The following is a 26,520-nucleotide window of genomic DNA, read 5'->3' on the forward strand; positions in this document are numbered from 1 at the left end:
AGAAATTATATTAGAATCAATGCTTCTAAATATAAAAATACTTTCAAATCTGTGTTCATTTCAATATTCCAGAGTGGCAGAGCTGCTCAAATCCTCAGGTGCTGGAAAATTAGAATGACACTTAAGATCCAGCCACTGAGATTGTGCTTTTTTTCTCCTAAAGGAAAAGTCTTTTTCACAGTCATAATGACAACTTGAACACTTGGATGCTGATCCATACAGATGCAATCCAGCTCAGTGGAAAACTACAAGGGTTATTTGGTAATTATGAGTGCAAAAAATCAGAGAATGGAAACAGGTTTGTCACCTGCCATCTTTCTTGGTCCCAAGGCTTTAAACTGGGGAGTCTCCATCCTGATTTAAAGGGAGTAAAGTCAATTTAAGAACTTCTACTTTTCTGGGAGATAGTGAAGAGAGAAACAAAGATGAGATGTGAAATCTCTAGAAGTCAAAAAACACAAACACATCTCTATCTACATCACTCCTGACCACATGTGTACACATTCTTTGTAAAATAACCATTCTGTACACATGTTCATCTTCATTAAAGCCAAAGTTTTAACAAACTATTTCTCTCATTTCCATCTAACATCCTGCTGCCAGTTCCCCATCTATTTCCCACAGCTGCCCTTTGAAGGCAGCACCTGCCATCAAGTTTTGAGCACTTCTGGGGAGGCACCTGAAGGATTGCAGAGTGGAAGGAGAGCAGGGAAGCAAACACCTTGAACAAGCACAATTTCCCCCTGAAATTCCATTTTACGTCTGCCCTAGCATGCACGTGTCACAATAACAACAACATGACTGTGGTCCCTCATGTTCATCAAGCACAGGTTCAGACAGCTAAAAACTTATGGTTCTGCCCTCAGGAAAGATGTGGAACATCATGAGCTGACCCACTGAGAAAGCCAACTTCACTGCAATAGATAAACCCAGCTCATTAATCTCAAACTTGGTTCCCCCCAACTATCTCCTTGACACTGCCAGTAATTCTAATCCACACTGCAAAAGCCCTACAGGAGACCATAACATGGTTGCCTCTCTATACCAATGAGAAAAAATCCCAAACACTCCTAATTCCTCAATACATGCCTGGTTTCTCTGGATCAGCAATGAGCTTGTCCACACTGAACTTGAAAATACTATTCAATTTTATGAATTCTGCCTGGATTCGTACCAACCGCAAACTCTAATTTGTTTTCTGAATGTTATCTCAACTGTAAGAACTGATCAGTGCCTTCACGTCAGCTCTGCAGCCTGTATATTAAGTTAAACCACACACAGAATATGTTTGCCTCTCTCAAAAAGCTGTTAAATGAGATAGTCTCCTATTCAAAACAGAACGCTGCCAGGCAAAGAACCAGTGAAACCAGGAGTGCTGCTCTTCCAGGCGAGAAGGTCAGCAAATTTTGGGTCAGGCAGTTCATGTGACCTCCTTGGGAGGAGCTCGGGGCCCAAGGGCTCAATGTCTGTGAGATCAGCCAGCTGTGCCCAAGAGGGGCCAAAGCTGCTCAGCTCCAGGCAAATTTAACTGTGCCAGAATCTGACAGTGTACCAAACCTGGTGGATTTGGCAAAATCATTTTCATTTAGAATTTTTTCCCTCCCTCTGTGTTCTCCAAACCACACCGTGCCAACAGAGACTGCTGTGGCCAAGGCCCTGAGCTTCTCCTTCGCAGCACAAGGGATCAAGTTTCAGGGAAATTATCCATAAATTCCACCGAACCCACAACAGAGCTGGGATTTGCATCACCTCCTGCCTGCTAGACCTGTGTCTGTCAATAAAACAGCCACATCCCCGAACTCTGCAGTGTTACCCGTCCCCAGTTCTGCTGTGGCACCATCTTCTCCTTGCTGCTGCTGAGCTTTCTCTCCTGCCTCTACCCCTCATGAACATTTATGTGGGAGGTTTTACTTTTCCAGACCAAACATTTATAAATAAGTAAAGAAAAGAGCCTGAGTCCTGAGTTTTTTGCTTATGACAACCCTATTGCTGGCCTGTGCTTCTGTCAGAGATGGGTTTTGCTAGACTACTACCACAGAGTTGTGAGCATTAATACCAGCCAACCCTTTGTATTCAGGAGATTCCTGACTCGTTCCTGTGTCCCTGACACAGAGTTGGGAGTGGAAAACTACTCTACTGTGGGTAAGTCACCGTGCTGCACTGCCAGTCCCCATGTGGGCAGCTGCTGCTAGTCCAGATCTCATTGAAACAGTCAAGTGAAAATGGAGTGCAACAGGCACCCGCAAAGAAGAAAGTACTTGGAAGCAGAAGATGGATTAAAATCCATTTTTTTTGTATATTAATTCCTACAAGTGCTCTCAAGTGCTCAGTCTCTAAGCTCTTGGGAAGGAACAGTAGCTGGAAAAAAAAAGAAGGGACACTGAAGAACAAGAGGGAAGTGGAGTAACAAGAGATCTGTCTGCTAGTGCTAACATTTTAAAAGACAAATTATACTTATTTTCAAACAAGCAAGCTATTTTCCAATTCTCTCTCAGGAAATGGGAACATGCAGACTGACAGTGGACCCAAGGTTGCTTAAAACCTGATCTACAACCTGGCTGCCAGGGCTTGCTGCGAGGGATTTGTAATCTTCAGCCTTGGCTGGTCTCTCTCAGACACACACAGCCTTTGAGCAGCTGTGACAGGCATCCCAAACATCGCAGCAGAAAGGGAGCTGCTGTGGGAGAGGTAAGCTGGAGGAAGAGGATGCAGGTGGTTTCTGTGGAAAGCACAAGTGAAAAGAGCTGAGAAAGTCCCTCCATGGGACCGTGCTGTTGCTCTTAGACTCAGCAGATCCCTCCTACAACGAGCAAGAAAACCAGCAGGAGGTAAGGGAAGATATTCCAGGCTCGATTTAAACACCTTCATCCATTGCAGTCACATTTACCAGAACCACCTGAACTCTCCATTTATCACCTCCCTATTTTAAAATTAATCAATACCACTGCGGGACAGCAACTTTCTGAGTAAGTAGAAAACAAGAAGGCCTGGAGCCTTGGGAAATTCTCCTTGTTCCCCACCAGCTTGATACCAGCTCTGATCCCGTGTCTGCATCACGCACAGACCGTGCTGTAACACTGCCTTAAACAATGCAGCAGCAGCCACTACTTTGCTTCCAGCAGCTCGACAAGCCTCGAGCTGTGAGTAGAGAAAGAGCCCCCTCTGCTTGCTCCTCCACAGCAGTGTGTGCACGGGACTAAGGGCTTAATAAACGGGAAGGACTCCCCTATGGAAGGAGAATGTGGGACATGGGAGCTGTTAGCTCCATTATAAACCCAGGGGTGTGTGTGTTGGGACAGTTTTGAAGGGGAGAATGACTACTTGGGAAACAGAAAAAGGTGCAGTCTGCAAGGCACACGCAGGACTCCAGCTGTAAATTTGTGGTGTCCAGGTGGCTGAAAGGCAGTGGGATTGAGGGACTGAGTTGAGCTGTACTCCGTGGGCACAGGCAGCAAAGTGCCATCCAACTGTCCAAAGAGTTTATAAATGTTTAACAAGAAAAGCTGGGAAGGAAGTTAACTAATTGAGGAGAGTCCCCAAGAGAGGGACAGAGGGTGGTACAATGCAACAGGGGGAGGAAAACATGAGAAACAACTTCTGTACCTCCTTGACACCCCTGGTTTTTTTCAGATGTGTAATTCCTGTGGGAGACGACCTCAGGGTTTGAGTGTCAGAGCCCATCTGAATCCTGTCACCATAACAGCTGATATCAAACCTTCTTCTAGAGGAGATACACCCACTGGGAATTAAATATCCTGATACAGAAAGACTTTAAAATAATTCTGCTCTTTCCTTCATTCGGTACTCTTGCTAGCAGTGTACACATTAAAAATAGCAGAGGAACCACACACACTAATAAGACAAACCACAAGTGTTTGCATTAAGTTTTACTGACCTTGTATGTAAATCAGCCTGTAAAGCCTGGTAGGCCATTATATACTATTCAATTACTACAGCAAGCATCCATCCTGTGCCTTTCACAGTGATCTGTAGCCTGGAACAGGTTCATAAACAGCTCAGAAAGGCGACTGCTGTAGATTTCACTTAACTCCTTATCTATCTGCTTTAAATGGATTAAATGACTGTGTCATTAAAATGCTTGAAGTAAGCCTTTGATCATAAACTTCTCATCATTTTACAGTTATTGAATCTGATCCCTAATGAATCTTATTCTGCCATATTTCTCTGTCTCTGTTCCCAGCCTTGCTCCCCATTAGTCCTGGTTCCTCAGTCCTAATGCAACTGCTTTGTATGCCCGACCACTGCCTCCTTACAGCCCTCGATCGTAGCTGCTGATTGCCCAGCCCAGAGGAACGGATGAAGTGCAGGAATTTCATTTGAGGAAGGGTCAAAAGGAGTGAGAAAATAATCCACAAAATACAAACCACACAGAACACCCTTTACATATTCACTGCACAGCTGCGTGACTGCAATTCCTTTCCGAGGGCCCCGCACCAAGCGGAGAGGGGGGATTCGGGCACTGAGTTCTCCCACAATTTAAGGAAAAAAAGACTTTTTTATTTACACAGTAAAGGAGTACAAGGAAAAAAAAAAGCGCACTATGAGGTCAGGGGATTTTCTGCCACAGAGCACCATCAGATTTTATCAGCTGCAATGAAGGATGTATCTGATCTCGGTGCTGCAAGTGCCCCAACACAGACACCAGACACCAGCCCACGTCTAATCAAAGCAAGGGTAAAGCCACTGCAGGTCCTGGGAAAACGTCACCAGCCTAATCAGAAGAAACCAGGGAAAATGGAGGGAGACAAAACATCCAGTGCTCTGGTCCATGAGCCAGTGGTGTTGGTAGTAATGAAGGAGAACAAATGTTTACTGTTCTGCAATGACCAGTAAGAGATGCGGACCACGTGGGTTTCACTGAGGTCATTCTGCATTCAAAATTCTGTTCCAAACTCAATCAGGCTACAAATCCAGTTATTAAATGTGGTGCTAAATCTCATTTCCTGTACCAGTTTAGTTTTGGCAAATCCAAGGGAATCACTAGGGCACACTTGTGAGGGCTGGCAGGGGGAATCTGCAAGCAGTAGGGTAAAGATGAGAAATAGAGGGTCTTCTGATGCAACAGACATTTATGAAAGTATTTTTAAGAAGAGAATGTCAGTATTGGGTATCCCAAGCCCTTATATTTTCTCCTTGAGAAGAAGACAACCGTTTTCTGGAATTTCAGAGACCTTTTTTAAAGGAAGTCCATTTCCATGAGGCACAATAGGAAGAGTATGCCTAGGAACTCACATCAGGCTATTGTTCAAAACAATGCAGAAGGACTTCATGGTGAGGGCAGCGCTTTTATCCTTCAGTATCAGTAGACACAAAGGAGAAACAAAGTCTTTCTAGTAGCCACAGGAGAGGAAAGGTACTGTGCAATGTCACATGAGAACCAAACGCCTGTTTCAGCTGTGAACTCTATTAAAAGTCACATGAAAGTGTTAAACTGAATACTGAAAAACTGCACATTTGATATGGAAGAAGCCTATTATGTCAACTTGCACAGTCCTTGCCAATGCAGCACACTGACTAATGTTAATCATTCTGTGTTCTAATTATCTTACCATTATAGCAATTTCCCTGATGATCATCCCTTTTTTTTCCCCCCCTTTTGCTGTTGTTCAGTGTTTTTCAATGATGCAGGCTGTAAGGCTTGGACCACCTCTTGGCCATCGAGTGTTTCCAAAGAATATACCAAAGGGTGTGTTATTATCTCTCTCCATCATTCCCTTGGCTTATCAGGACATACTTCGTACTTTTAAACAAAAGGGTGGGAAAGAGGCAGATGCTGCTTTGCTTCTGTGCCCTCACGTGCTGTGCCCTGAAAGAGATGGGCTGTGGAAACCTCCCAGCTGAGCCAGTGCTACCCTCTGCAAGCACTGCTGTGGTGACAGAGCGTAGCAGTGTTGGCGACGGTGGGACAGCAGGAACCAGCATCCTTGCTATGGCCCAGCTGGAGTCAGACTGCCTTAGTAATTGCAGCAGAGCAAGAATGGATTTATTTTCTGCTTTACTCCAGTGGGGGAGAGAGAGAGGTCAGATTTACCCAATGGCCCCATTTCTACCCCCAGAGCACGAATTACTTGCAGATTTCACAGTGAGTAGATAGAAGCAAAGACACAGACAAGCCCCTTGAACCAAGGAAGTGATGGTCCTTTCTGCCTCATTACCCTCATGTACATATAGTGACATCTAATTAGCTTACCCTATGTCTGACAGACATCCTGTGTCATGCAGAGAGAAACCACTGTTTCCTTCCTACCCTCACAAAATTTGGGAGCTTTAAAAAAACCCACCACCAAACAACAAAAAGACAACAACCCAGTCCCCTCTCCCTTCCCACCCAAGCAATTCAATTACTTGCCAGACAGCACTAAGAATCCATTAGAGAAGAATATATTCTGCATTTAGTGTGGAAATCTCCTGGTGATCTTATCTGTCTCTCAGTTCAAGCTCAAAGCTCAATTGTTTTTTTCTGCCAGTGCAAGGAGACTTAAAGCAGCACTGAAATCTTTTCATATGGGGAGAGTCATCTCATCTTCATTTCGATTTTACAAGAATAAGAGAGATTTATGGATAAACTGAAACAATAAGAGGAATGGCTGTGGGGCAAACTACTGGATTCTGAAGGGCTTTAACTGCTCCAAGCAGCAAATTCAACATTTTCCTGAGCTGTCTGCCTAAAGAAATAAATACTTCAGAAACAGCCTTGCCCAGTTACAAGTTTTCAAGCTATCATTGAGTAAACTGGTAGAAGGGCATCATCATATAACTTTCACACATATCTAAAGGACTCAGACTATCTTTTTGATCCCCTAGAAGCATGGAACATCAGTAAAGAGTATTAAGTTGAACGAAATAGCCAAAGAGCTGAGACAGGAGGGATGAAAGCACAGGCTAAGGAGGAATACACTGGTGAATTGACTGACAGGTCTGGTTTGCAGTATGCCTAGTATTTTTTTCTCTGAGATGCTCAGAGAATGGACCACACAAAAATCTCCAGGTACAGATGCAGGTCTAAGACATTTTAAAGAAGTGTCAACAGCAGCATCACACTAAGAAGATATCAGAGACCCCAAGAAAGCAGAAAGGTCAAAAGACATTGACATTCAATCCCCAAACTACTTGGCTCTAGAAGTTACTCTTTATGCACAGTCACTGGGCAGCACTGGGGAAACCATTTCATGTCATACAATCACTGTTCCTTCCCACCATCCACCTGAAGAAGATCCTAATGAATGTTTATGATGCTGCCACCTCCTTCATTTCAACTTCTGTGAACCTGAGGGGAACAGTCTGACAGCTGCCGTGGTTGTAGCCATGGAAGAAGCCACAGCTCGCACCCACTATCTGTTCTCCCTCCTGAGCAGTTATTTCCCTCCCTGTTTGGCCACATTTGCCATCCCTCTGACCACACTCCAGTTGGATTCTGTTGAAACAATCCCAGTGACACTCCTATTTTATGCCCATATATATCAAGTCACGTCTACATTTAAAAACAACAGCATGCATTCTAATAATTGTCTGTAAACATGTATATAGATAGATAGATAGATAAATTAAATTCCCTGGTGTTGTATTTAAATGTTCAGGCAGCTCCACCATGTAAACATTAATCATAAGAGCTCACACATATCTAATCACACTTTTCCTTGCTCACTGAACAGACTGACCTACGAGCAAGCCCTGACTCCTTGGGAAATAATCTTAAGGTCAGCAACTCTAGCTATGATGGATCTAGAGGGAAGGCAGCTCCACAGCTGAGCTCCCTTGCAGAGGGTGCTGTCAAGAGCTTTTCACATCCCCCTACTCATAAAAATGAGAAAATTTCTGTAATTACTACTGATTGCAACTGTGGTAGTACTGCACAGAGAGAAAGAATGTATCCACTGGAAGACAACCAAAAATACACAAGAGGACCTCTGGAGAGCTCATCCTTGCTGCACAGCCTTCATGTTACTGTTTTTTCAAGTTTTTCATCTTACTAGAGCCAGAAGCACAATGAACCCACTTTTCAAAAGCAGAGTCTTTGTTCAGAAAGGTCACAATCTCAAGTGAACATCTTATGTCATGTCCAACATGCACAACAGCTTTCAGGGAATTTTTATTTCATTTTAAATGTCCTGCCAAAAATGCAAAGAACAGGCACAGAGCTTCTGCATCATTTAGGAAACGCGGGGTTTAAGCGCTGATCAGAGGAAGCAGCAGAGTTCCTGATGGAGCTGAACCCCATGTTCGGGTAAATACAGATGTGATGGAACACCTGGGAACACTCCCACCTGTATGGAAAACAACTGGGCTTTACAGACACCTCTGCTCCTTTCTACACACAGAACCACCTCGTGTGACACCACTGATTTTTTTTTTAAAAGATACTCTTCCTACAGCATTTCATTTCTCCTGCCATCCCAACTATCTATCCTCATTTACAGAAAACAGCCTTTCTACCTAAATTAGGCATTGTCTTCCATTCCACTGTTACCTGTCTTTCAAATCTAGGTAGGAAAGCTGTCAAAAACAATTACTTTTTTCTGACTAGTCTGGATCTACATCTCTCTAAAGTCTTATCAAATAACAGCAAATGGAAATTGAGGCAAATCTGGACTAGGAAGAGACTGTATCATGACCTGACTGCATTCAGGGTGTGCTGGAAGAGATGCTCTGATATTGGGGAGTTACTTCTCCCCACACACATCTTTGGGTCTGCCTGGGCACACCATGAGCTCTGATCCCTCCCAAGCCTGGTCTGGCAAGTGAATGCTCAATGCCAAGCATTTGAGTGACAGAGGTATGTCAAGTTTCCCTCCTACTATTTGATAAAATTCTTCAAGGAAAACTCTTTTTTTTTTTTTTAATGTAAATCTGTGCCTCCAAGTGTCAAATAGGTGGTAGGTCAGTCTGATCAAAGGGAAGAGTTCTGGGATATGTAAGATAACTTATCAGCATCTCACACACTTGGATTCCCCCGGCAGAAGTCACATGAAGAAAACGTGTTTCTCTGATGAAAGCTGCCACCTCCATCAGTGGCTCAGCTCAGAGCATCTCCCCATTTCCTCATCTATATTTTAACACCATTACAACCGCTGCCCAGTCTTCACTGTGACACAAAACAGGCAGATTTTCCTCTTCCCCTCATCACACACACACATAAAAAACATTGCTAAACTCTGACTTATTTCTTTTCCATAACCTGGGTAACACATCCTGGTTTTCTCTCTCTCAAGAGATGGTGTCAAGTTTTCCACATACCAAGTAGTAAAGGAAAAATGTGGCACCATAATCACAGTATCTTCATCAGAAGAATAAAACTGCTGGAGAATATTATGCAAAACTTTGATTTGACAAAGATGAGTGGCAAAAAGCCAGACCACAGCAGCAGAAGTTGTAAAGAGAAGGGCAGCATGAAACTGTGACCTATTACTTTGTTTTAATCAAAAACTCAAAAATAATTGGGTCATCAAACAAAGGCTGAAATGATAACAAGTAATGAAAAGCTAAAAGCCCGATGTAGAGAGAGTTGTAACTCAAGAACGTGGTACTCATAGAAACCTGAGAAAAAACACAAAGCTTCAGTAAACAAACCTCACGAAGCGTTATTTGCTATACAGGTCTAAATGACATTTTTGTTTTGCTTCTGTGACATGGCAGCAGAATTCAAAGCAGCAGAAAAATAATAGAAAACGAAGAAAGAACAATTTAAAACTAATTTGTGCCATCGAATGACTACAGAGAAAAGCAAGAAAACTATAAAGGGACAGTCGCTCTTATCACTTCCTGAAACTTTGCTTTTTCTTTGCTGTATGATAAGTAAGATTAGAGGAGTTTAAAAGTCTCATTTTAAAATGGTTATGTCTGTCTCCTCAGCCTTGGCTTTCACACACAGTGTGATTCTGGGGATCAGTGAAACACACAGGAGCCTTCTGGAGTTGTTACTTACTATACTACTTTACTAGCTCATATTATAAGTTTTTGAAAGGGCATTTTATATACTCAACTCTGAGTCTGACTGTGTAGCTGAAGTTACTAATTTTTGTACATCCTTGATCTTTTTACCAAACAAGAACACCAACAGGATTGGTGTCTCTGTCCCCATCCTCTCCTGAAAGCAGCGCACACATACAGAACACCCCAGACTTAGTGGTTTAGTGACACCCTGCCATGCAACCAAGTCTTGCAGGACTTTTAAAACCTCATCACTCATTCTGCAACACCCACTCAGAAAACTAAGGTTTGCTCCAAGCCAGTTTCCTTGTACCACAGCAGGACTGGAACAATTTCCCAGTGTTTGCCCCTGCAAAACAGGATGTGCTCTAGGAATAGCCTCCTCCTCAGTTCAGCAGCACCTCATCTGCATTTTGTGCTCACCACTGATTTCTCTACTCTAGCATGGATGGCACCTCTTAAAGTTCATGCTTCATGTGTACTGGTACAGCAGTCTTTTCCAGCAGGACATTTCCCATGCCCCAGCTCTCTCCCTGCTTGCTCTGAGGTCTCCGTGCTGCCGCTCAGGTACTCACACTCAGTGCACTGACCTTTCCTGTTTCAGAGTTGTTCAGGAAATCCAGCACTCACCCTTCCTCCCCTTCTGCTCATCTAATGAGCTTAGTGATGCCACACAACTGCTGATATTTTCAAGGGTAGCGGCAGAGGAACATTAATGAATTTATTCTGGATTTTCCTGTTAAATGTATTATGCAAATGTTAATCAGTTTCTGCAGAACTTTGAGAAAGGTGCTGCATGAAATAAACAATACCGTGGCAGCTCTGGCAGTAGAATTTATAGAGCTTCAGGTGTTTAATATTCAGTGTGTGAATTCCTTTAAAAAAAATTTTTTTAAAGGGCATGTTGGTAAAACTTCCCTGCACAAATGCGAATCTGTGCACTCCTGGTCCCTGATGTTAACAAACATTAGCAAGTCTGTTCTGAGTGCGTCCTTGTTTTATTCGACATCCACTTTGCACATCACATTTATCAGGGCCACTGAGGCCATCAAACAGCTTCTCCTTGAACCACCTCATGACAAACCTACAACTTGCTGACACGTTTATGCTTCTCCTCTCCACTCCCACGGAATGTTTCTAATTTCTGCTAATTCTAATAACTGCAATGTATTTAGAATTAACAGGTACAAATATTTGCATAGCCCCAGCTAATTCAGTGTCACGTAATCCCCAAGGGCCGGATCACAGCAAGTTCTACACTCCTTCTGTGCTACACTGGTTCTGGGATATTCTTCACTACCTAATCCACATGGCACAAGATACATGATGTTTTCTCCCAAATAACAGGTATAATCCTTCTAGCATAATTTATAGGCACATTAATGGGGAAGCTCTTTTCCCTCCCATTCATTTGGGTGGCACTTTAGTACATCCCCTTAGCAGTTCTCTGTGAACACCAGAGACACCCACGCAGCAGTCTGGCCGTAGTTTCAACTAATTAGCTCAAGTGATAATTGAAATGAAGGTGTAACAGCACAGGTGCTGCTCACACCAGCCACCAGGACATGCTGGGTGACTCCATGTGCTCCTCTAGCCCTGCCAGACATGTTACTGCCGGTGCCATCCCACTTCCAGTGCTGTTGGCACCCACAGTACCAGATTCACTTGGTCCCTGCTGCAATCACAGCCAACTTGCTGTGTGAATATGCTCCAGTGTTCTATGCAAGCATCACAGATCTCTGTCATAAATTAATACCCATGATGTCTTCTATATGCAGTGAGTAGCAGAGGCATTTAGGTCATGAGGAGACTCCTGAAAATGTAAAGGTAGCTTCAATCACCTGAAAATACCTTTACAGTGAGGTTAGGAATTACAAATGCCAATCCTTGAGTGAAATGTCTGTGCTGCAATTGAGCTACTGGATCAATAACTGATAGAGATGGTATAAATTTAACCAAGACACCACAGATGTTTATCACATGTTTTTCACTGGTGTTTTGAGCAAAACTGTGGAGTGACCCACAGGGTGGTGTCAATATACATTTGAGCAGATACACTTCCTCACATCAGTGAAACCCTTGTTGCTGCCTGTGAAATTTAGAAGATAAGCTTTGCCTGTAAATGATGAGCTTATTGCTGATAAAATCTGGGAGTCTACTGAATGGATCACAAACTGCTCTGTTCCTCTTCCACATGCTCCCATGAAACTCAATGCCCCATGTGAGTGGGGCAGCACGATATGATAGGACCTTCTGCAGTCCTGGACCTGCACTTATCTTTCATCTTCTTTTTACTGGGTCTCCTGCTGCATGTTTTCAGCTATTCTATCTCATAATTAAGTCTCTCTGAAGCCCACATAAATTTGTTCCCATACCTTGCCAAAAGCCATACCTGACCGAAGAGATGCCAAGTGGTTTGCCCAAAACCATTTAAAGAAGCTTCCCCACACACACACACAGAGAAAAAAAAAAAAAGGGCTGAACTTGGCTACCTGAGGTTTTCAGTGGGGACCAGCTGTGCCACAGAGGCTAACACAGACCTCAGCAGGCACAGATGAAGGAGAAAGGACAGGAAGTTCGTGAAAAGGAAGAGCATGGAGACAATCCAGGAAAAAGACTCGTGAGCATCTGAGGTCAATCAGAGAACCTTGAAAGGCTGACTATGTCCCTTTAAATTTTGTAACAGTGTCAATGATTCATTCATCATTCTTCACTGGTCACAAAATGAACAGTTAGACTGTTAAATAACCTCAGCTTTGCCTTGGGTTCTTAACTCCAAGATAGTCGCTGCCTGGCTGCCAAAGCCCTAAACATAAAATGAGTCATTAATGCTTAAAGAGGAGAAACATTCCCTGTCCACCTTCCCTTAGGGTACAGCTCCCAAATGTTTTGTTAGTCCCTCAAAATACAGTACTAGAATAAGGAGGACACCATCCCAATCACAAAGGCTGCAGAGATAAGGGAAAAGAGAAAAAAGTGAATACTCTGGATGTCCAGCACTTTCAGCATTTATGGACATTTGACTTCTGGAGAACCTAACCCAGCAGACAGCAGCCACCTACTCTCCCTGCAGAGCCTCCTGCTGTGGTGGGAGCAACCACCACAAGTTCCTGATAGCTTAGGCAGGCCAATTAAAATGACCTAAAGTAGACAAGTAGAGCAAATCTTTAGACACTCACTCTATTTGTATCAAACTGTACCAATTATGTCAGCTACTCTTACTAAAAAAATTATTATATTTCTGCTTGCAGAACTTGCTTCTCTCTTATCTTCAAATCATTACAGCTACAGCACAACTACCACTGAAATGGACAAGTGGTTTATGTTTTAATTTGTGCAAAAATAATCACTTTAAGGCCTGGAAAAATCTAAGATTTAATTTAACCAGATTAATATCTTAAAATGTAAAATGGTCGATAACAATAGCAAAATTAGACATTTAGAAAGGAACTCCTGCACATGCATTAATGAACACCTCAAAATACCTTAATGAAGTCATGCCAGCAGGAAAAAATACCCCCAATACTTTGTGGAGTATATTTTTTGCAGGCAATTCCCTCAAGAACACTGTAATAGGGAATTCGATCCCTTCTACTCTGACAGCAGAATTTAGCATAAATACCAGCTTCTGTCTGGGGACAGTTTTCTGATGACTGTCCCCACACTATGTAGTTAAGTCAACTCTTTCTGAGCTTTGAGATAATAGGCAAAAATCAGTTATTTCAATGTTTACGACTAATATTGCATTTTTAAGAGTGTTGCTGTCTTATTGGCAGAAAGACCAAACACAACAAAAACAACTGGGAGCAGAGGCATCACAACTAAAAGTTGGACTGTTCAGACCCTTTCACATACCCAAACTTACCCTTGTTGGGTTTTGCCTAGTCCCTGAGATCCTCCCCCAGTTTTCTGCCACCCTGTTCAGGTCTCCTTGACTGCCAGCATCCACAGGTGATTCCCTTTACTCAGAAACAAGCAAGAAAATACAGACTCCTTCCATTTAGCCTCATAAATACACATGCACACGCTAGAAGGGATTAGACTGCTAGCTTAGCTATGGGACTAGAGGTGATTTTCAAGCCCAAACACATCTCAGTGTAAGAAAAAAACAACCCCCTCCTTGCCTTTTATCCATATAGATCCACTTATCTGAACTCTAACTGGAGTTTCATTTTTCTCACCAACCAGCTGTGAACTAATTACAAGGACTTTAACTAGTCCTGCTCCCTCTCCAAGCATATGGATCCAATTAAGTCAAACTGCAGCTGATTTTAATCAATCTTCCTTGAAGCAGCCAACCTTGAAGAATCTCTTCTTCAGCTCCAAGAGTAGAGGAGAGCAGGAAAAGCAGGAGAGTAGTATTTGCATAAGGAACACTTCACATCCGCTTGGTTGCCTGTAAACACAAGGCTCTGAGCAGTAAGAAATGCTAATTGAACACTCCTCACAAGTCTTTCCTCCCACTTTATCCAAAAAGCACTGATTTGATCAGTCTCTTTTGTTCCTGGCATGGAGCTGCACTTTTCCATCAGCAGCTCTGGAGGACAGTGGAGATCATTTCAGATAACTGAACAAACCAAACCTTTCTCTGATATCTCTCTCTGCCCACAATGGGGCAAGCACTGACAGCCCAGCTTTCCTGGAAGCCTTTTTTGCTTCACGGGGAAAAAAGAAGGGTAAGGGAGAGGAGATAAAATTGTCTGTTTAAACCCACTCTTTTCATATTATTTGAATCCCTCTCCTGAGCCACACTTCAAATGTTTTCCTTAAGATAATGTCCTGGACACCCTCAACAGAGTGTCATTTCTCCACAGTTCAACATCTCTTGTGTTTTTGTAATCTGAGGGGTTTATTAGCAGTAAAGACCTGACCAGTGAGTAATATCCATGCTAAAGTCTTTATACCAGTGAAGGAAAATCAATGCAGCCTGCAGCAAGGTGTCAAGAGGAAAGGGGTTTTGGAAGATGGGGTGCGTGGAGGTGGAAAGCACCTTCAAGCGTAATTCACAGCTGTCCCCACACAAGAACAGAATACAAAGAGATGTCAGATGTTATATACACTGCTGGGGAGAGCTATCAGTGTGTCAGTTAACCTGCTAATACTGAGCTCAAGGAGTGTGAGTCACACAACACAAAAGCACTTTTCCAAGTGCTCGCTTGCCCTCTGGACAGTCCATCAGGGTCCCTTGCTCACGGAGTGGCCTATTTTGCAGAAATCAGCAAAATTCATATGCCAATGCTCAGATACAAAAGCACATGAGGAGGAATTTCTTCACAGAAGGAGTGATTAAACATTGGAACAGGATGCCCAGGAAGGTGGAGGAGTCACCATCCCTGGAGGAGTTTAGGAAAAAACACTGGACATGGCATCAAAGCTTGGAGTTGATGACCTTAGAGTTCTTTTCTAACCTAATTGATTCTGTGAAGAGAAGGCAAACATTTTTGAAACTTTACTCCTTTCCACACAGCAATACAGTCAAACCGACATTTTTAATTACCAAATATTATCTGTAATTCCATAGATTTCAAGCACCACACACAGCTTTGGGAACTCAGCAGACTTCAGTCCAATGTAAAGCAGTCAGAGCCTTAATTCTACAACCTGCCCCTTCCAAATTCACAGCTTTAATATGTCCCTTCTATGTATCTTTCATTTGGTAGATACAATTCCAGACTCAGAGGTTTTATTTAAAAAAAAAAAAAAGAAACTGCAGATAAAGATTTGCCAGAAATTGCCCTCATCCTACCTTGTTTAATGTCTCCCCCTTCTCTTACCCCTCTGATTTGAAGCCATGCTTCTCCCATGTTTGTCCTTTCAGTCATCTTTCTGTTCAGTAAAATTTCCTTGTGATTTCAGCACGTAGTTTGTCTTGCTTTCTTTTCCCTTCATGATACAAACCTTATTTTAACCCATCATTTCCTGATGATTTGTTTCACAGATGGGAATAAATAACATGTCAAACCAGCAACATTTCAATGACCTTATGTGAGTGTCTAATGACATTTTCAGCATATTTGCTCAGCACTGATAGAAGAGGTGAACTTCTAAGCTTATCCTTAACTTTGTGGGTTCCACGGTAACAAACCTTCTTTCAGTGTGTTTGTTAAAAGAGTCATTCTAAGCTTGGCCTGTCAAGATATTTGATTCTCAAAGTGAATAAAAATTGGGAAGGCTGATGTTTTCCCCTCTGAGGAGTTCTTGGCCATTCAGGTGGGCACACACTGATCACTGACAGTTTAGCATTCAGCTCACATATTCCTTTAATTGCGCTTTCCTCTCTACTCCTCCTTTCAAAGAAGCTGCTTTTGGCATCCAGTGCTCTAAGACACAAGTCAAGTGAGGAGTTAAGGAAGGGGGAGCTACCTCCTTTTAAATAGAGAGTTAAAGCCATGTACCTAGCCTTGGCAAAGGAGATGTAAGAGCAGGACTACCTGAATTCAGCTCACTAACTTGCCTTTTGAGGGACTGGCAGATCTCTCTTTCCTAGACCTGCTACTCAAGACTTGGCATCTCAAGAGCAGTATGAGCAAACAAAGCAGATTCTTGTGATGTCTTGAGACATCACAAAGAAAACAGGGAATTCCTCTGGTCAGGCCTTCTTGGAAAGCCAGTATTCACTGAAAGGCAATGCAGGCAAATTAAACATGACCTGAATTGTAATCTGCCCCGAAACCAAAGCTGCTGTTGTGTTTGTTGGAGACCTAAGCATCCAAACACCAGCCCAAAGCCTTCATCTCCTTCTGATGACTGAAACCTAATTAAAGAGAGCTGGGTGACAGGTTTCACACTAAACATGGCTCAGCAGAGAAGCTCAGCAGCTCTTAGCTCCCTGCTTTATCAAAGCTGTCGCTTCTCCTCTCTCCAGGAATTGGTAATGAAAAAAAAAAAGATTTGATTCACCTCTAATAGATGTCAGGATGAAATCAATGGTCTGTCTAAAATCTGAGTAATTTCAAACCTGCAGGTTTTCTACCATGAGGTATTTTATACAAAAACAGGGAAAACAAGAGGAAAAGAAAGGAAAATGAAGAGACTAAAATTGAGTGTATCAGAGAGAACTGAAGGAAGAGATAAACTGTTTATAGCAGGATGGGCTTTGATTAAACAAACAGGCTCAGGTTCTTGTTTGCTCCAGCACCTTTCAAAGAGGAAACACTACAAAAGTTTGAAGCAACTCTCATGCCTCTCCTCTGCACAGGAAAGCTGTTCCCAGGGTGACAGCAAGCTAAACAGTCACTTATCTGCTGCAGGTACCCTTGCCCTCCTTCAAGGAGGGTGAGACTTCAGGGATCTATCCAGAGTGAAAAGCTGAACACCTTCTGCCACAGAGGACAGCACTACCCCAGGGAAAGGTAAGAGACACACAACAGCACAGCAAAAGGAACACACCTTCCATCCTTCTGACTCCGCACCCGTCTGTGGTCTGAAGATGCTGCCAGCTCATCCTCTCAACAGCACTGCTAGCTCCTGGCTTGGAAAACTCCTACATAATGAGGCCACACACTGGTGGTCTCTGCCTCCATTGCTGCCAGCAGCAGAGCAGAGACTTCAATACCAATGAAATTCAAAATTTCGTATCGGCTCCATGCAGTTAACTCTGTTTACACTCCCACTTTGGCATGAATGAATTTGGGGACAGACAACTTCTAGCAGTGGAGTTACTTAATATGTAGCAATTTTTAAGGCTCAAAGAAGAAGAGGTTCTAGGGAAAGGCATTGTAAAAGACAACTGCAGTTGTGTGATTGCATCTGACATCGCACCACTCCAATAACACAGAGACACAGGTGTGCTGGTGCCGCTGGCACAGGCTCCCCAAAGGTGCCTTGCCCAGATTGAGGGAAGGGAAGTTCCATGCTGGAAGCATTTGGTCACATCTGTTAGAACAGCTACAGTGCATGGACCATGTCAGGCTCTCCAGCTGCTCTGGACCTCCACATTCCTACCTGCACAGTGAGCTTCTCCAGTTTCATTTCCAGAGATCTGTTCTCCTCTGCCAGCTTGCTGCGTTCAGCTTCCAGCTCCTCAATTTTCAGCCTGGGGGAGAAGGGAAAATTAATAGACTTTGTGTGTCCCTGCATGGTCCCACCACAAATAACCAAATAAAGCATGAAATCACAAGCAGTATCAGATTATTCCTGTATTCAGTACCACAAAGTCACACTATTGAGGCAGCTGAAACACATGATTAAAAGTGACATGTTTATATGATGAAAATATAATTTGTAAAAGTATATTAAAAATATACAACTTGAATCTAAAGCAAATTCAGCTTGGATACCTTCTGAACCACACACTGATCCTGGACCATCGCGTTTAATAACCGCCAACAGCTAAAATCTCCATGAGGCATCAAATCTCTTTTTGATCTGATTTATACTTTTGGCCTTCACAACACTCCTTGGCAGTAAGTTCCAAATTTAATTATGTGCTGTATGAAAAATTAGTTCAGTTTGTTTTATACTTCACATGTGATTATTTCACTGAGTGCCCGTTAGTTCTGCTTTGAAAAGTCAAGAATTATTGTACTGCACTCCCCTCTCCACACCACATTACAGGCCTCCTCTATTATTTCCTGAAGAATCTCTGTTTACTCTTTCCTCACATCAAGGATTTTCCATATTTCTTCTCATCTTTATTGTGCTTCCTTGTTCCTTCAAGTTTTATACAGACTTTTTGCTATGAGAAAAGCTGGAAGTGTAAGCAGCATTCAGATTTTTTCAGTGGCACAATGAGGATTTCTGTTTTATTCTCAACTTCTTTTCCAATAACTCCCAGTATTCTATTTGTATTTGTAGCTACAGAGCACCTACCCGATATTTTTACTAAACTGTTCACAATAATGTAAGATCTCTTTCTTGAGTGACAACAGCTCATTTAGAGCTCAGTGTTGTGAGAGCAAAAGTAAATGTGTTTTTTGTTATGTTCATGAGTTTGGCAATTATTGATGTACAACTTCATTTCCCATCTCGAGAAGCATTGTTAGATTTTTCTGAAACCCTGAACATTCTGATAAGCTGAATAATTTCATATTATCTCAAACTCTGCCACCTCACTACCCACAAACTCCTCTTTGTGTTGGACAAGTTCCCAATAAAAACTATTCTTGGGTCTAGAGGAAAACCCTCAGCACTGTAAAAACATTTATTCTTTGATTTTCCACCTTTTAAATTTGAATTACATAAGCAAATTAATGGAAGAAAAATGCATGAAGCTTTACAAACTAGAAAGATAATATAGTATCTCTGGCTCAGGAAATCCTGGAGACAAGTCACTAGAAGCCAGGAGAGCCTCCTGACAAGGTACCTCAGCAGCTCTGCCCTATTCACATGGGCATCCACCATTGGTCATCCCCACAGACAGTACACTGGGACAGCCAGACCTCTGGGATTTTTAGATTCTTAATAATCCAACAAAGAACCTTCTTTCTTATTCCATCAAATAAAGTTCCTTTGTGACCTTTGGCTCAAAGCTTTTGGAAAGGTCAAGTACATTAGATTAACCATATCAACTTTAGACAAATGACTGGTGAATCCTTCAGAGAACTCTATCAAACTTGTTAGGCAGGAGATATATACATATAAAACATTGGATATAACATTTTTGCTTGCATTTAAGTACAGAGTAGAAAACCTTGATGCTTCTTCAAGAGTCTCACCTTTCACATGTTAATTTCTTGGAATGAACTGTACTAATGCATAATAACATGGATCTTTGCATTCAATTTTCTCAGGATCTTTTTTCTGGAATATTCTTTAAGAAATTATCTTGCTTGATAATACTCACTTTTAAATTATCTAAATTAACCTGAAAATCCTTGCACCATGACAATAAAGAATGCACCCATCTGCCAATATCCCAACATTATGCAACAGCAATTTCAGGTACAAGGAAAAAGTCATCTCTCCTGTTCATCGGGCAAAAGTTACACACTTTTCCACAGAGGCTGGTACACCATGTTCAGCACAGAAATGTCTCCTTTTTAAATATGCAGCTTGGATTGCTTAAATTATTTGTAAGCCTGACCCCTGCTGGCAATTTTCAAATATTATACAGGATCATCTTTTTTCACTCATGGAAGCTTCTAAAATGCCGAGGAGCAGTTTTAGCACTGTCTAGGCCACTAAAAAATATCATCGATATAACTTCCAGAAGAGACACAAAACTAGTGGGGATGGAGGATGCTGGAACAGGAGACTGAAAAGGTCGGGACAAATGGAAATTCAAAATGGAATTAATGCTCTTAACAGCGCCCTTCTAAATGGATTGTGGAACAGGCCACAAGAAAAGCAACGCTTTTCTCTGAGGAACAACAGCACAACAGCTCCTGAAAGGTCAGAGCCAGACACAGGACTCTCATCAGTACTGTCTCCCTACTTGACATGCTGAATTTTAATTTGGAACAAATTTCTCCTCATCCAGCCTCACAAATAAGCTGTGATGTTGCCATTATCTGCCTGCAGAACTTGTCTCCGTGTGGAGGTTGAAGCTCAGGCCTCTCAGTTGCCCTTTAAAAAAATCACTCACAGCAGTCGCTAGAAAACACTTCTCAGATCTGAGACACAAGCAAGCTGTAACAAGGGTAGGTTCAAGTCATTACATTTTTGTGCTATTTCACCTGCAATTTTAAGATTCAACAATTTTTTCATGCCTTTTGTGCCTCACTGAAGAGCAAGGGGTGAGTCAAAGCCTGGGGCACCAGCAATCAGGTAGCAGACACAGAATCCTGAAATTATCTGGGTTGGAAGACACCTTAAAAATCACCTTGTTCCGACCCCCCTTCTAACACCTTCCACTAGAACAGGTTGCTCCAAGCCCCATCCAACCTGGCCTTGAATACTTTCAGGGATGGGGCAGCTACAGTTTCTCTGGGCAATTTGTGCCAGGGCCTCACTACCCTCACAGGGAAGAATTTCTTCCAATATCCCCCCTAACCCTGCCCTCTGTCAGTTTGAAGCCATTCCCACCTGTGCTATCAGTGCATGCCATGGTCAAAAGACCTTCTCCAGCTCTCTTGTAGCCCCTTCAGGTACTGAAAGGCCACAATAAGGTCACCCTGGAGCTTTCTCTTCTCCACACTGAACTTGGTTTGACCAAGCTCAGTCAGACTGCATCATTCATGTCCAACAAGCAGGCACAGGAGCTGAGGGTCACAGCCTTTTTCCCTGAGCATGGCCCTGGGCTCACCCTCCAGATGCCTGCTCTTTCCTAGTGTCCCAGCCATCGGAATATCCTCCTTTCCAGACACAATGTAGATCTTCCCAACACGCTCCAAGGGAGGTTGGCCCACCAAGGCACGAGGAGCTTTCCTTCAGAGACAAAACTTGCTGCTTCCCCTGCACTGAGGACCAAGAACATTGCTGTAATGTTTTTGTACCAGGAGATTTTCAGGACTGACTAGTGCTTTCACCACTTATCCCTCTTCTAACCTATTTTTAACACTGTTAAGTGTCCTGGATCTCCAGTGGGAAAGCGTTAAGAACCATTAGCAAACAGTTTGTGCTATTCTAGCTTTGCTTTCCAGTCCCCTGGGGAACTCTTCCCAGTGGCAAAGAGAGAGAAGCAAGGGAAATCCTATCTATATATAAACACAGCAAAGCATTTGCAGCTAGTGGTTAAGATATGGAAGTCAAATATTGAAAAATATTTACTGGCCTGGTACTTTGAATTTTTTCATTTATGTAAGTTGAGGTCCTGCCTTTGGAAGCACCAGCCTTGGTGCGTGTCCCTTGTGTCTTTCCTGTGCAGAAACACCTGCACAAGAGAGGGGATACCCCAATTTGCATGCCTCAACTTGTTACACATGGGAGTTACCCTCAGGTGGGGGAGAACAACCCAAGATATTCATGTGAGAATACAAAAAGCAGAGTACAGAAAGATCTGGGTGCAGCACAATCTACCAGCCCAGTGTTTAGCTCAGAATGAATCCTAGAATAGTTTGGGTAAGAAAGGAACTTGGAGATCATCCAGTTCCACCCCCTGCCATGGGCAGGGACACCTTCCACTACATCAGGCTGCTCCAAGCCCCATCCAACCTGGTCTTGAATGCTGGTAACTAATCTAAAAGCAGCCTTGTAGCATGAGAAAGGAAGAAACACCAGTTACTTTCTGAAAAACTGACACCATTCTCAACTTTTGTGATACAAGGAAAAAAAAAAACAACAAACATTTGATTTAATCTCTGGAGAATTCACGAATTTCTCCACACAGGGTTTTGAAAACATAAAATATTTACACTCTGGCAAAGATCTCTTCACATTTCTTGAAGACTTTTCCTGCATCAGATGCAGACAGCTTAACCCAGAGGCAATCACTCCACAGGCACAAGGAATTTCAAGACACCTCCACAACCTTTCAGAAGATCAAATTCAGTGCAAGAATACAGATTCATAGGCATTTGCTCAGACTTGTGGATTTTCCCACTTTTAAAAGCCAAGCTTTATATTGCTTCCACTGTATGTTTCATTAGCTCAAATTAGAAGAGGGAACAAGCAGGAAGAAAAAAAACCCACAGCTTCAGGTCTCCTGCAACAACACTTGTGAGAATCAGAGACATCCCAACATGTGTGTTCCATCTGTGTAAAAAGTGCTTAGATCATGCGACAAAGTTGCTCCTATTTTAGAAAGAAAAAAAGGGGGGAATCTGTTTGATTTTCAACAGCATCTAGGCACTCCAAAAGTCTCTCTCAGTCCAGACCTTTTCAGTGGAGTTAACTGGTGAAAACTACCCCCCATCACCCTTTATCTTTGTTTTATTCGTTTTTAATGCTCTCAGCTGTGTTATGTGATTGCCTGGGGAGCAGCGTGGATATCACATACGAGGACATGTCTCACAGAGGCCCCATCTGCAAAGAGGACATGGCCATGTGGAAAAGCTATTGCTGAACAGGAAACTATTGAATGGAGCAGAAAATGTATGTGTTGGGAAGACGCTATTAAGGGATCCAGATGGCATTGAGATGGTGTTAGGAGCAGAGCAGCCAGAATTCCAGCAAGTGTGACTAATGGGCATTGGCAAGGACATGAATTTCTTTTGAATTACTGTAACTCTACCCAGTCACTAAATCCACAGAAAACATTTAGGATTTACTGGGGTTGCAGTTTGACAGCAGAAGGAAAAAGTTCAGATTTGTTCCAGCTGAAAGGGTCCTTCAGCTGTTGCCACTTAAGTCTTTGGTGAAGTTCTTTTCAAACATATTCCTTGTATTTATAGATTATGAAATACTAGTTTCTGCACAGTTATCACCTTCCCTCTTAAAGGTGCTAATGCCTAAATGCTCCCACAGTGCAGGAACTCAACAGGTTGACCACTGTTTCTTTTCAATAGGATCTGCAGAGTATAAACAAATATGATTTCAGAGGGAGCAGCAAAAAGTGTGAGAAATAACAGCATTAGCACTGGCTTTTATTGTCTCTTCAGAAACGATGATGCTGGGAGAGAGTTTCACATTTAAAGTTATAAAAGGTCTGACGAAAGAGCACTCTGTTCTCAAGAGGAGGAGGAAAAACTGATAAAGTCTTTCAAGTTTCTGGCTGAAAATTTACTTTCCATACTAAAGAAAAATGAGACAAAAGATATATTTTTAAAAGCTCTCATTCACTCACAGGGGGTGAATACAGATTCAAAGGATTAATATGGATTTTTTTTTTCTCCTTTATGTCTCTCCTGCTTTTGTTTTCAGAAGTTAGCTCCTAACCACAGGGTCTAAATGGAAATGCCTGGAGGCTCAGTCCAGTCCTGTTCTGCAGACTCCCCTCACTGGCTTCTGCTGGTTTCCCTCTGTTTTTCACATTCCTCAGGAGAGCAGCTAACGGGTGAGTCTGGGCTCACTGCACTGTAGCTTATGGGATTTCAAAGACCACAATAAACTACAGATATGGAAATAACTCCCTCGTAAGATGTGGCATTTCTTTCCCCGCTTTCCAATCTGGAAGTTTGCATTCTTACCTCTGTTTTCTCCCAGAATTAGTTTCTGGCAGTGGTCTGTAGAAGAAAGGAGTAACAGTGGAGCTTGTGTTGGTCACTTCTTAGCAGCTATGTAACATTGAGTCAACTGAGCCTGTTGAGGCCCAGAGGGTACAAGAGGAAGGTGAGCAGAGCAGACCTAATCCCTTCCCATTCTGATCTCTGTTCTTCTCCAAACCCCTTCTGTGCTTTAATCACAGCTACCAACTTCACTGCTGCTGTACAGAAAGGACACATCCAGCCAAGCCATGAGAAGTGTTCTGGTGTGGATCACAGCACATCACTCCTGAACCCCAAAGGACTGGAAGAACACAGTGATTGATTTTGTGTTCCTTTGAGAAGGAGCCTCTTCTACGAAAAAGGGACCCTGCCCAGTTTCTTGTCGAATGCACAGAAAATGCACAGTAAGGTCCAACCACATCTTTTGATAGCTGAAGTCAAGAAACATAACAAAAAATCTTTATGGAGTTAATTCTGCAATGCTGAATAAAGTGTTTGAGGGTCTGAAGAGGCACCTGAAGCAGTAATGGTAGCCAACAGTAAGAGCAAGGACTGGCTTATAGTGCTTCAGCAAAGAGAGTTACAGCAGAAGGAGAATGCCTTGCACCAAGTCATTTCATGTCAGAGCTGAGCAGTGCAAAGGGTCATCAAAATCAAGCAAATCCTTTTGGAACAGCTCTGTAGCTTAATGACCAGCATCAGGGTCTGGGACGAGGATTTAAATCAGCCACAACAACGAAAAGTGGTTCAGTAAAAGATGACAAGAAAAAGCAGTCTAGAACTAGAATGTGGGACTGTGGCTGCTGTGCATCCACAGACTCAGGAGCAAGCAGTACTGAAATGGGAGAGAGAAGAAAAGACAAAATAACAACATGAAACAACTGCAGAAACTTGGCCTTTTTGTTGAAACAGCGTTCAGTGCACAGCCCATGGCTGGGGAACAGCTCTGCACCATCAAACATTGCACTGGGAATCAGCCTCTGTTTGAGACATACTTTGTTTGAAAGGTTTAACACCATTCATGAAAAGAGGAGAGAGGGGAGACTAGTGGTTAAAGAAATTCTTTTAAATGAAAGAGAGGAAGACATTATCTAGGGGAGCTAAGGGCAAGAGTTGAGAGCAGAAGCAAACACCACAAACCCGTAACAACGGGATACTTGCAAGCTTCACTTGTGCCTACCTAGGAAACAGATTTTAGTTCAGGGCAGAGCCAGACATTCCATCCCCACTGCCAAGAGCCTGCCACAATATGGAGTGATCCTGGACTATGTGGCAATCCAGCTGTTTCCCCCTACACACGCTGTCCCTGAAGCTGCTCAATTAATAGATGGCAAACGCTGGTCAGGGAAGATAAACACCAAATAACGAGTCCTGGAGAGGAAAATAAAGAGACTGAACGTCTCCTAGATGAAAGGGTGCTGCAGCAATACCAACCAGGGAGGAAGAGACTGAGGAGGTACTGCAGAAATACTCTGCAAACCTGCAGCTCCCAGAAGACAGTAAACAGGCTGCTGGCTTTGCTGACACACAGACATGTTATTAATCAGGAAGGACAGATTTAATGTTGCCAAGGAGGTGCTGAATACTCCTGCAGCAGTGTAAACCTCAGGTTTCAGAGGGTCCAGTGTGCCTTAGCAAAGGAAAAAATTGAATGAGCTAACAAAACTCCACAATAGGGAAAAGCCAATGGAGACAGGTTTATCTCCTTGAAAAAGGGAAGCCATAGTGTACTACTCTTTACCAGAACTCAAACATATCATAGAATTAAAAAAGGAGATGTATGCCTTGGGCCTCCAGAACTATTACAGCACCTTGAGGGAACTATAGGAGTGAGTCCCTAAGATTAGGTGTGCAGCCCTAAAACGTATTGGAATAGCTTAGCTGAACATGTGTTATTTTCAAACACCTCCCTCCTGCTATGGAACTGGGCTTTCAAAGCCATAAAACAAGCTCCAGAGGCAAAGCACAAGAGCAAAGTCATAACATACAGGCCAGTAATTTCTGCTTTCTGCAGGATTCTGCTTGCTGCAAAACCTTGCTTTCAGTCCTATGAGGCAGTCAAGCTTTATTGTGATGGAGCTGAAAATATAAAAGAATTAAGAAGTAAAACTCCAGCCAAAGTCTTACATCAGCTGAGAATAAAAAACTCAGCCTGTCAAGATTTGATTTTCTCAGCTTAAATAAAAGGAACTTCATTAAACATTCAGAAACAGATGAACTTTTCTGTTCTCAGTATTTATTGTGTCACCTGCTTTGCAATGGAAGCCACAAATGCCTCAATAAATACATGGAAAGGTTGTCTAGCTTCACTGTAGCTTTTGTAAATGCTCATGTATCCTCTGCTGAAATGTTGTTTTGTAACTTCTCTTTCACTGAATCACAACAGGTACCTCTCTGCCATCTACAGCAATGCACAAGGGGAAACATCCCTCTTTTATCTCCAGTGCTACACATGCATCAGTAGTACAAAAGCTGGATTCTAAACCTCTTCACACAGATGCCAACAGATCCTGTATTTACAGTCGAGATTCGGTCAAAACAAGAACCAAACAGCAATGCTGTTTCCACAGGAAAGAAAGTCAACAGGGGAAACAGTGATGCAAGAGCC

At 42.7% G+C, this 26,520-nt stretch overlaps 1 protein-coding gene across 2 annotated transcripts in view; it reads right to left on the bottom strand.

Moving 5' to 3' along the window:
- Nucleotides 1–26,520, bottom strand: part of MAD1L1 (mitotic arrest deficient 1 like 1) — a 356,738-nt gene that overhangs the window by 138,399 nt on the left and 191,819 nt on the right. For both annotated transcript variants that reach the window (XM_032704408.1, XM_032704409.1), the window contains one exon: nt 17,893–17,983. In XM_032704408.1, coding sequence (XP_032560299.1) covers nt 17,893–17,983 — 91 coding nt within the window. The remainder of the gene's footprint in view (nt 1–17,892; nt 17,984–26,520) is intronic.

The sequence above is a fragment of the Chiroxiphia lanceolata genome, chromosome 16, assembly GCF_009829145.1.
Source record: "Chiroxiphia lanceolata isolate bChiLan1 chromosome 16, bChiLan1.pri, whole genome shotgun sequence".
NCBI classification, from domain to species: domain Eukaryota; kingdom Metazoa; phylum Chordata; class Aves; order Passeriformes; family Pipridae; genus Chiroxiphia; species Chiroxiphia lanceolata.